General features: G+C 44.9%; 1 protein-coding gene across 10 annotated transcripts in view; it reads left to right on the top strand.

The window, feature by feature from the left end:
• Positions 1–11,555, top strand: part of Cpvl (carboxypeptidase vitellogenic like) — a 254,363-nt gene that overhangs the window by 36,632 nt on the left and 206,176 nt on the right. For all 10 annotated transcript variants that reach the window (XM_031381953.1, XM_031381948.1, XM_031381951.1 and 7 more), the window contains 4 exons: positions 4,113–4,227; positions 5,198–5,256; positions 6,159–6,238; positions 10,996–11,062. In XM_031381953.1, the coding sequence (XP_031237813.1) occupies positions 4,113–4,227; positions 5,198–5,256; positions 6,159–6,238; positions 10,996–11,062 (321 nt within the window). The remainder of the gene's footprint in view (positions 1–4,112; positions 4,228–5,197; positions 5,257–6,158; positions 6,239–10,995; positions 11,063–11,555) is intronic.

The raw sequence follows: 11,555 nt of genomic DNA, 5'->3' as shown, positions 1-11,555 counted from the left end.
ACCAACAGTAAGTAGTGAAATGTGTTAGTGTAGACAATCTAACGGACAGAATAGAAGTGCCTTCTTGGCAAGAAATACTGAGGAAAGAATAGCCAAGTTTGTGACTGGCCACCAGGGGTCGCCAGAGGAATTGAGAGGGCAGTGGATAAACTGGGCCTCGTTCTTTCTCTTTCCAGCTTGCTTTCTTTACTTCCCTCACTTCCTTCCTCCCCTCCCTCCCTTCTCCCCTCCCTCCCTATTCTTGACCGGGCCTCTCTGTGTAGCCCAGGCTATCACACTTCTGTCTTCACTTCCGTAGCGGTGGGGATTGCAGGCGGTTCTTAACACCCACCACCACGGTTGTTGTCTGTGCACCACCAGTACAGGGCTCAGCATCTTGGGCTTCCCCAATGTGTAGACCATCTGCAGCTACTCTCCCTGTATCCCACAAGTCCAGGACTCCTCTGCTCCTTCGCATTTCATCACTTCTTCCTTCTTTCAGTAGCTCTCGAAATGGTTATACTCAGCCCCCTGACTCGTTCATAAATGGTTTCTTTTCTTCATTATCAAACAGGTAACTCTCTACCAGGACAGTTGTCCATCTAACCGTTTGAATAACCACCTCAAAAGCCCTGCCTTTGAGTACTCAATCACACGTTCCTCTGCCCATCTGTCCATATATGTAGGTACACTTAACTGTCTTCTCACTCATCAAAAAACCCAACCAGAACTGACACTTTAGAAAGATACACCAGACACTGCCTGAATGAAGTATGACTGCTCATATGTAACAGCAACCTGTGTTTCCAGGCAGAGGGCATGGAGACACAGAGAAAAGAAGGCATGTACTCAAGGACACGCAGATATAAAATAACTAGTTGGAATTCCAGTCCTGGCAGTGTGGCTCCCATATCCACACTCTTTACAGAGAGCATTTTTTTTTCCTGGCTGTGAATAGCAGCTAATCCACAGCTTGAGAGAGCAGACAGTGTGTTATTAGATGAATTTACACACTGTGCTGGATGCATGCAGCATGGTGGTGATGTAACTCACTGCTGTGGAGAGACACCCACAACCTGAGGTCCAATGACCACAGACATAGCAAGATCTTATCACTGAACTGTGTCTACGGCGTATGTAATGCCCATAAGTGGAGCATGTGCATTGCATGAGCATAGAGAGGAGTCCTCAGACATTTCCATGAACAAGTTTAAGAAGTTAGACTTGGGATGACAGGGGTTTTTTTTGAAAATGATCTTTAAAAATCCTAAGTTCAGAATATATACTCTAGCGCTGAGAGACGGTGGGTCTCAATGTACACTATCAAATCTGAGGACTTGATGGCCCCCTGAACTACATGGCAGGAGAGAGCCAACTCCCAAAACTTGTTTATTGATGCTCACAGGTGTGTGGTGCTAATAAATAAACAAATAAACAAAAAAAATGTAATGAGATTTCAAAAGAAGTACTCTGTTTGAAATATAAAACATATTGAGAAAAATTACTTTAAAGCTTTGATAATTCAATGTCTTGAGTCATAGCTAAACTAAGATTAATATTTTCAAAGGTCTGAATTCCATCCTACCTACAACTAATTAGCCGACATTCCTTATTTCAGTGACCCTCAATTTTGCAGTGAAGTGTTGCTCAGCATGCTCTTGTGGGTTTCTCCATTTTCCTTGGAGAAGGGCCTCACCTCATAACTGAGGTGAGCTGCATATATATGGAGGATTATCTGTAAGAATGTTATGCCGTTCATATGGGCCATAGCAAGTATTGTCTATCATGGTTACTATGTCATGACTCATCGTGCAAGCATGACGTGCTGTGGCTGACTCTCAGGTACATAGCATTCAATAGCACCTCCATATCTCAGCACCTGATTTAGGCATGGCATCAGCGCCTAGGCTGCTTGGCTCATTGAAGTAGGAAGACACACGGTAGGTAGGGCTTTCTTTAAAAAGAGGTGCTTTAAGGGCTGCTGAGCACCAAGGAGGCAGGTCAGCTGAGGTTGCAAGAATGCTAGCTCTGAGTATTCCAGCATCCCAGGAATGCAGGGTGCCGTGCTTCACAGCCTCTAGAGAAACCTGTTTGGCACATTGCTGTTTGATTTGTCCTGTAGTGTGGCCTCTCAGGACCAGGCTATTTTTCTGAGTGTCTAGAGATAACCTTAACCCTGCCAGGTCACAGGAAGTTGAGGGAGAAGAGAATAGTGGAAACTAGTTGCCTAGGAGACTGAAAAAGCAGGTTTCCTATCATCTAGCAGGTCTCCAGCCATTTTTGCTTGTAAGAAACTTCTGGGAAAAGCTGAGAGTGCCACCCTACTTCACAGGGAAGTGGAGAGGTGGGAGAGGGGGATTACAATTCCTGTGGCTTCAGCCAAGGCAAAGTCATTTGAAAAGAGATTTCCACATTATTTTAATCTACGGCCAAGCTTGAGGGCTACTGGTCCACTGCTGTATATGAACCTAGGGAGGCTCTGAGGGTTCCGCATCCTGAAGTCAGTACCCTAGCATCTCGTACTTCCTTCCTGTTCTCCTGGTTTTCCTACCCCTTCTTGTATGGAGTTTGCTTTCAGTACTGGGTGAATAAAAGTATAGGGGGATGGGGACCCTGGTGAACGACAAAGGTTCTGGGGAGAGGTTTACTCATGTGGATAGGCAAAGCACACAGTGGCTCTAGGTGGGGCAGGTGGACAGCATCTCTCCACATTGATTTTCATCCTAGCATTCAGTAAGGCTTGTACTGCTGCCAGGGGAAGGGGTTTGGGAGTGGAAGAAGCTCTCAGGCTGGAGGAAGCAGAGGGCCAGGCCACCACAGCTACTTTGTAGTAAAATAGAGCCAGAGCCTTCTGGTTCTAGGCCTCCCTCACAGCCATTCTAACATACTGCTTCTCAGGTTGGGGTTTTCTGCTTGGACTCGACAGAGAAGCCCCCCAGCCATCAGATTTGTTTGTGGCATATCCATATTTGAGGCAGGACAATAAAGGAATAAAAAATAGACCAGGGATGATGGGGGGGGGGCAAAGGATAAAAACAAACAAACAAACAAGCCACCAAGCAGAACACTCTCCTACGGTTCTATTTGTAGACGTTTTGAGCGCAGATGCCCTCTAAGTTCTTAATGCCCACCCTTCATGTGGGTAGCTACCATTTGCAGAACACAGCCACTCCTCAGATTTTATGGAAAGTGCTCCCTCCTCATCTCTAGTACACATTGGAAACAATGGTGCCATCGCCTGTTTGACAGGTGTGGAAAGTAAAGTCCACGTGGCTTTGGCGTCTGACCCAGAATTATCTATCCAGTTGGGGATGAGCAAACCCTCGGCTTGAGCCTGGAGAGTTTGGTGCAGGTGTTCATCACTCACCCATGAGACTGAGCTGACTACTGAGTGGCTGCAGGCCCGTGGACCAAAAGTCCACCCTCACTGTGGGCCTCAGCACTTTCTACACTCCAGCATGCAGCTGGGAAGCCCAGCCTCATTATGGGCTTCAGCACTTTCTGCCGCCCCCCCCACACCAGTTTTTATAGCCACTTATGTTTATTGTATCTGAATGCTCTAGGTCTTTTGCTATGTCACTGTCTTGACATTTGGGAGTGGGTTTGGAGCTAGCCCTTCATGGCCAACTATTCTACAGTCCAGTTCCCAAGAACACTTCCAGAAAAGGTCCAGAATATATGTGGGAACCTATGTCAGACCTTAGATGACAGGAAAGTCATGTCCCTATGGATCTTCCTCCAGACTCTTGACAGCAGCTCCCAGTGATGTTCTCATAAGTTAGTCTAGCCTCCCAGTGCAGCTTCCTTACAATGCCCTGACAAGAGGAGTCCAGCTAACCTGGACTTTGGTGATGCCTGCGATTTGTGTGAGGCACTGGATCAACTAGGAAATGGCAGGGGTTACTTGGTCCTTGGAGGATAGACCACACAGATGGCAAGATGCTGTCAACTTCACAGAAAGATGCCAGCGTTTGGGGCACATGTAAATCACAAATAGTAAAAGGTGACCAACCTTTATTTATAGTAAAGTGGAGCCCTGAAGCGCTCTAGAATGTTGTGGAGGATCTGGCAGACAGAGGCATTTGGGTATATCTTGGAGCACTTTTGCTCACTGGCTTCTCTGTTCCCTCCAGATACAGCCTGCAGATGCCCCAGTAGTCCTCTGGCTTCAGGGTGGTCCTGGAAGTTCATCCATGTTTGGACTCTTTGTAGAACACGGGCCTTATATTATCTCAAGTAACATGACTGGTAAGCGATGGTTGGACTGCTTTTCTCATGAGTCTCCTTCCAGCCAGTATCTGCTCTAAAACTAACTTAGAATAAACACAAGAACCACTAGGAGTAGTGGAATGGTTCCAGATTATAGAAACCCAACTTTGTAGCAATGTCTGTCCAGAAGGAGGAGCCCCAGGATGAGTGTCCTGCCTGGCTTACTCTCTCCTGAGAATGTGGGTGAAAGAGTCTAAGCTGTTTTCTGCAAGCCGGCTGCTGACTCAAGCATTCTTAGCTTACAAAAAACAGTTGGTATTTATTACTATTTGGGTGAGCCTTCTTGCAAGGGCCTAATGGTGGAATTATATCCCTCATTATCCATGGGAATAGAATGCTTTATGAGTCTGTCACTTCAATGAGCTGATGCCCTGAGAGCAAGATGCTGTGGGTGAGGCTGAGGTGGAGGAAGGGCTGGAAAAAGAGCCTCTGGCTGTGTCTCAGAGCAGACTCTCTTCCTCTCTCATTGGGGAGATAGTTTGCTTTCCCTGGGTCAGCATTCAGAGTGTGAATGAGTTTGTGACTCATATAAAAACTTTTGTGCCAGCTTTGGTAGGGTTGTTCTCTTCAGCGTTGGAGAAGAAGAAGAGAGTCCAAGAGGCTGGGTGTAAGGTGCCTTGGACCTAGGGACATAGGACAATGGGCATTTTCATCTGGGTTCTTCATGAGGTTTTGTTGTCAGGTTTTAGTCTTGGCTATAGTATCGCTGTGTTGGGCAAAAGTACAGAAGAGAAAGTAAAGGGGATAAGTGCTGATCTCCCATAAAGAAGGTGGTACGGTGGTGGTGGTGGTGGTGGTGGTGGTGGTGGAGGTGGTGGTGGTGGTGGTGGTGGTGGTCGTGGTGGTGCAGTGACCCTGAGAGCTCAGCAGGGTGTGCTGGGGTCCAGAGCAAGGATGCCTTGCCTGGCCTATTTTGTTAGGAACTCAGCCCCTTCTTTTGTTTTGACAGTTCTTGCCAGAGACTTCCCTTGGACATTTACCCTTTCCATGCTTTACATCGATAATCCGGTAAGTACCACAGGATACAGCGCATTGGTGCTGGCCTCACGTATGTTTCTATTTACTACATATGGCTGTGGCTGCATGATGATTGGTCAACAGCAGGCTGCATACACAACGATATTTCTATAAGTCTGTCAGGGAACTGAGCCAGTCCCAATAGCTTCTCTAGCCTTCAATCATCACATATGTTTAGATACACAAATAATCTAATCATCACACATGCTTAGATACACAAATGCTGCCATGGGACTGAAGTTTCTTGTTGTATTCAGTAGAATAACCTGTTATTATACCCATGCCTCCAGAGTGTGATGGACTATGCCTTAAAGGTTTGCATAAATCCTCACTATGAGGGAAATTAACAACAAACACCTAAGTTGTCCTCACTATTAAGCAATATATTAACATATATTTTCTAAACTATAGAACTATAGAGTTTTTATTTTCTAGATTAGAATTTAATTTATAAACTGACCAGCCAGGCATGGTGGAACATACTTATAATTCTATTTGGAGGTTGAGGCTGTAGAATAGTGAGTTCAAAGCCAGCCAGAGCTATGTCGTGAGCTCTAGGCTAACCTAGGCTACATTGTGGGGTCCCTCCCATTGAATGTCACCACTGGGATAAGGGGCAAATGGCTTTTTACCAATGGTGTGGGTTCCCTGTCTCGTGGGTTGTTGCTTAATAGTGGACTTCATCTTTCATGTAGACCTGTAGATACAAAGAGTCAAAACTGGTGTGCCTTTTCTTGGGAAGGAAAGCGGGACATCTCAGTGATCCATGGAGCCATGGCAGAGGTCTGAAGTCATGGGTTTTGGAACCTGTAAGGCAACCTCCCAGTGTGGGGTCAAGCTGGAAGTCCTCAAGAAACATGCTTCATGCTTTTCTTCATTTCTTTCCCCCTAAGGTGGGTACAGGCTTCAGCTTCACTGATCACTTCCAGGGATATGCCCTCAATGAGGACGATGTAGCCCAAGACTTGTACAGGTATGTCATGCCATACTTGTGGCATAGGAAATGTGGCAATAGGAAAAGTCTCCCTGGGATACAGCCACTATGGATTGGTTCTTACTGTTCAACTTCTAAAACTCTGTAGAACATTTCTATGTGTGTGAGTGCATGTGTGTGAGTGTGTGTGCTCCTCTGTTCCTCCCTACCTTGTTATCGAGTATGACAGCAGACAAAGTAAACAGGACTAAAATCATGAATGTGGCTAATGGTAGTTTTCCAACAATTTCCTATGAGACAGTAGAGACACGACACATATTTTCAATGAGAGATTCTTTCTCAAGCCTTCCACCCAGATGTCTTAGAAGTTTCTGGTTGTTTCTAAAATTCTATTTAACTTTGTTCTTGCCAGGAGATAACATCTTTTCCAGGTGTTTGTCTTCTTTCCCATAACTGTTTCTTTTGTGGCTTTAAATGTATATCTTACTCTGTAGCCTTGTCATGACTTTTCCAAGCTAAAAACAGTCTTTCTCCTTTATCTTACAAAGTTTGTCTTTCACTTAAAAAAAAAAAAGATGTGTGTGTGTGTGTGTGTGTGTGTGTGTGTGTGTGTGTTGGGGAGTGTAAAGTTGTGAGCTTGGTTAAAGTATATACACATAAATTTTCCTTTCATTTTCTTGCATTCTTAACATCTATTTTTAGTACGTTTTTAAAAACTAAGCTGACCTTTCTTATTTGGTCAAATTTTTCCAAGCTATAAATTGCAAGCTAAGAACAAGTCTGAATTCTTTCAAAGCTCCTGAGCACCCTTGGATGCATTGAGAATCTCCTAGAATCTCCTAATGTCCAGCTTCATTCTGCTGATTACTCAGAGAGCAAACCTGGCATCTAGCAGGACTGCGAAGGGAAAAGGGATCTGATCAGAGACAAAGCCTTCCCAGTTACTTTTCTTTCTCCCAGGCTGATCAGACAGAGAGCTGAGGGACAGGGATTTTGGTGGCTTCCTGGTCTTTATTTCCTGCCAAGGACATCTCTTTCTTTCCCTCTGCTGACCCAGAAAAAATTATGGCTGTTCTCTAATTTCCCACATCTCAAGATTTCAGCACTTAGTGTTCCGTTTCCATCAGGGTTACCTAGGTTCTTACACCTCTACACCCAGGTACAGTGTTTCCTTGGAACATACTAGCTGATCCTCCCAGAGGGACCTCCTTTGGCCTCTCACTTCCAGTGTCTTTCTCCCTGCATAGGCAGGACCATGGTGCCTGTCCTCAGAAGCCTACTCAAGCATGGACCACCACCAATGACACCGTGAGTCCTCCTGACTGAACACCTACGCCCCACCCCTCACTACAACCATCCTTTGGCTTCATTGTATGACTAACAAACACTAAAGACATGTGTTCGCCCTTTGCAAGTCAGAGTTTTGTAAAACACCCCCCTCCCCCCAAGCTGGAAGCAAGGATGTTTCCAGCCAGTGGTTGACCCTGTGTGTGGATGTCACTGCTGACATGTGGTCCATCTCCTCTTGCATGACATGGAAAGAGGGTTTCAAAGCAGCCGTTGTTTATAGCTGTTTCGGTTTCTTTTGCTTTAGGCTCTTAGAACTGGAAAATAGCTAATCAAGAGTAGTGCAGAAAACTGATTTCAGCTGTTTCTTTTACAGTTTACACTATTCGTTTCCCTTCGTGACCGCATTCTTCTCTCCAGCTTGCCAGATGGGTGTTTGCAATAAGAAGGTCGCTTTGGAACTAGTAAATGGGCTACTGGGGGTTTAAAGAGCAGATCTTTCTTCTCCCTTTGAAAGCTCCCCATTAGTTCCCCCCTGAAGATGAAATTCTATTTTTCTATGAACAGAGCCTGGCCTGGAAGGAATGGCATCCTAAAGAGACATTTAACATTCATGTTTCGAGTGGCTTTCATTGTGTTCAGAAAAATTTCTGCTCACGTTCAGACACACACTATAGAGGATGCCTCTGAGTCATGGCAGCAGCTCTCGGTTTAGAAAATTGTGAATGAAACATAGTCACTTTGTTCTCTTTAGGTGGATGTCTTGCCTGGTGCTGCTGTCCCCCCCAACCTCCCGGTCTCCCTTGATCACTGGATGTATACCTAGAGCCAATGACATAGAAGTAGGCAGCACACAGCCCCTGTCCTCCAAGAGCTCATGGCCTGGTAGAGCTCCTGAGGTCAACTTGTAGAAGTTGAATGGACATGGCACAAAGGTGTTCAAACCTTCTGACAGCCAAGATGTCAAGAACAAGAAAGAGGAAGAGGCCAAGGCAAATTGTCCTTTCAAAGAGACTTGTTGGTGACATACTTCTTCCAATGAAGCCTTGCCTCCTGGATTTTCCATCTCTCAATAGCTTATCAAGCTGTAAACCCACAAGTGGATTAACCCATGCGTTTAGCCAGAGCCCTTGGGAGCCAGGCACCTCTCAAAAGCCCACCTCTGAAGCCGGGGGGCTGAGCGTTCAACACTGGAGCTCTGGCACCCCTGTCAGATCCAAACCCTTTCACTGCGGACCTGTCGCAGAGTCCTGAGCCCCTGATGTCTCTGGAGCTCATCATATTGCTTCCACTCTACCATAACTGACCAGATTCCCTTGCAGCTACTAGCTCTGTTGTATGTGATCACTTCTTCACTGTCTGCCCTACATCCACCAAAGAACCTATCCCAAAAGTCACCTGAAGAGTAATGTTCTCTAAGCCACTTCTTTAGTGGTGGATCATCCTTCAACCAAGTAGTCTTTCACTAAAATTCCATTATGGGGAAGTCCTTGGCATAGTTCCAGCAAGGATTTCTAATAGAGTCACCTGATAACAGGATTTCTGTGCCAGGTAACATTCATACCTGAATAAATCACATGCATATTTGTGTATCACACACACTAACATTATGCTACTCTTTGAAATGCAGGCAGACTGGAGTCCTGATTTTATTTTAAGCAGAATCTCACCATGTCATTGGAACAGTAATTGACCTAAGTACAGTTAGATGAGCGAGGTGTGTGTGTGTGTCTCTGACTACTGAATTGACCATTTTCATAATTTGAAGCTGTGTAAGAATGGTTTACCAAAGACTCTGGGGAAACAGTCAGTCTATAGAAGGACTGTAAGTGTGAGATTAAAACAGTAATAACTTCTTTGTATGAGCTCTTGTTTCAGAAACCTCAGCTGCTGTCCAGGCAGATGTGATGAGAGATTATCTTCTTCAAATTAGATGGCCAGATACAGCATGGAATGCCCAGTTTATTTGAAAGTCAGATAAAAAAATGACTATTTCTTTATATATAAGTATCTTTCAAGGGTGAAAAGTGTTAAAAAAAAAACAGCTAACACAGACCTCTGGCTTCACACACACACACACACACACACACACACACACACACACACACACACTACGTTCTACACAATACTTGGACATACTTACAAAGGATTATTTATTATGTATCTGAACTTCAATTTTAATAGGACACCTTGAATTTTCATTTGCTAAGCCTATCAAGCCTAAGGACTTCCCACCGAATACCAAGGAAGTAAGCTATAAACTAAAGCAGGAGACTGAAATTCGCTGCACTAAGTTGAGCTGGTGCTGTTCCAACAGGCAGCATGAGAGGAAGCGAAGTGTTTTCAGCCTGAAGGTCCCTGAGGGTGGAGACCGAACTCCTATTTTTACCCTTGTTCTAAAGCCAGCTCACTACCAGCCCTAACGCGGAAACTACCAACATGCCGCAACTTTAGTTCCCCAAAGCCACTGTAAATAACAATCAGGGAGTGCACTGAAGCCCACAGCAGTGCTTCGCAGGGGGGTTTACGGAACCTTTGAACATCAAGTCTAAGCAGGGATCATGCTGGTCATGACTGAGTTTTCCTCTTTGTAACCCTTGAACTCTCTCCCACTCCTGGCTTTCCAGAGCCTCCTTGTCTTTCATCTTCCCTGGAAGGTTCATGGCTTTTAGTACCTCAGCAGCAGGAAGCTGGGACCAGAGCTCTGCCTGGCTTTCTCAGGCCTTGCAACACACAGGTCAAGACATTCCTAGAGTGCCTGAGTTTTATGAGTTTTCTTTTTTTTTTTTTTTTTTTTTTTTTTGGTGTCCTTTTTGGAATGACTTTAGTTAACACATTTAAAAACCAGCTAGTCTTTTCTTACTCTTGTGAATGCCCTGCTGGCCAATCTCAAGCAGTTTCATCCTAGAGCATATTACCGAACACTTACAGTAAGGAACACTTATTGAAGTGGCATAGGATTCTGGCTGTTTTCATTTCCTCCCTCCCTTCTTCTCTCTTCCTCCTCCTCCTCCTCCTCCTCCTCCTCCTCCTCCTCCTCTTCTTCCTCCTCCTCCTCTTCCTTCTCTTTTTCTTTTACAGCTTTGGTGTTCTTATTAAAGCCTTGGAATTCTGGGAGCACCTATAGCTATAGTCCGATCGCTTGCAGTGGGTGTGCTGATAAACTATTAAACTTCCTATTTCCTCCCACAAAGCTGGCCTAATGGCACCATCATAAGGTTTACATGAGCTGGTACATGGACACAAAGATGCCTCAGCTTCTAGATGACCCTAAGTGGGAGTTGCAAGTTTACAAATTGCCAATGTTGGTGTCCAACGTCCATACTTCTTGGTATGGCAGTATCAGCTACCTGGAAAGTAGTATTATTAGCCACCTGGGATTGAAAACCAGAGGAATGCACAACACAATGCTATCTCTTTTTTATCAGCATGCATGACCCCAGCTGGTGAGATGTGGTAGCCAGCCACTCTGACTCCTCCAATCAATCTCTATGCTCTCTCTTCTGCAGTGCCCTGATTCAGTTTTTCAAGTTGTTTCCCCAGTACGCAAAGAATGACTTTTATGTCACCGGTGAGGTGAGTTGAAATCTCATTTTCTTGTGTACCTTGAATAGCAAGAAGATTGAACTGTATGTTGACAGTTACAGAAGTCATGAGCATAGTCATGTGTGTATTAGTGTGAATCCAGTTCACTTTCATAATTTCCCAATAATCCCCCAAATAGCCTCTGTAACAATGGTGTTGGTCTGGGATCAGTGAAGTTTCATGTATTGGGATGTGTGCAAAGGGTTAATACAGTCTAGGGTTCCTCCCTTTTGCTCTTGTCGTTTATATCAATGACTTTAAGTGGGGATCAGGTGTCTTTAGTCATACGCTCCACATTCCAAAATCATCTTATTCTCTCCTCAGAGATCAGATTCAGTGAGGATCCCGCCTGGATAACATTGCATGTTTTCTAGGCATCCCACCATGAACTATACAATGGCCCTTGGCTTCTAGGGTGATAGCAAACTCAATCACTAGATTAAGATGGCATTGGCTAGACACCTGCTTCTGTTTGTATTTTGTA

The sequence above is a fragment of the Mastomys coucha genome, unplaced genomic scaffold (assembly GCF_008632895.1).
Source record: "Mastomys coucha isolate ucsf_1 unplaced genomic scaffold, UCSF_Mcou_1 pScaffold20, whole genome shotgun sequence".
In the NCBI taxonomy this organism is placed as follows: Eukaryota; Metazoa; Chordata; class Mammalia; order Rodentia; family Muridae; genus Mastomys; species Mastomys coucha.
This window is presented reverse-complemented; position numbering and strand designations above follow the sequence as displayed.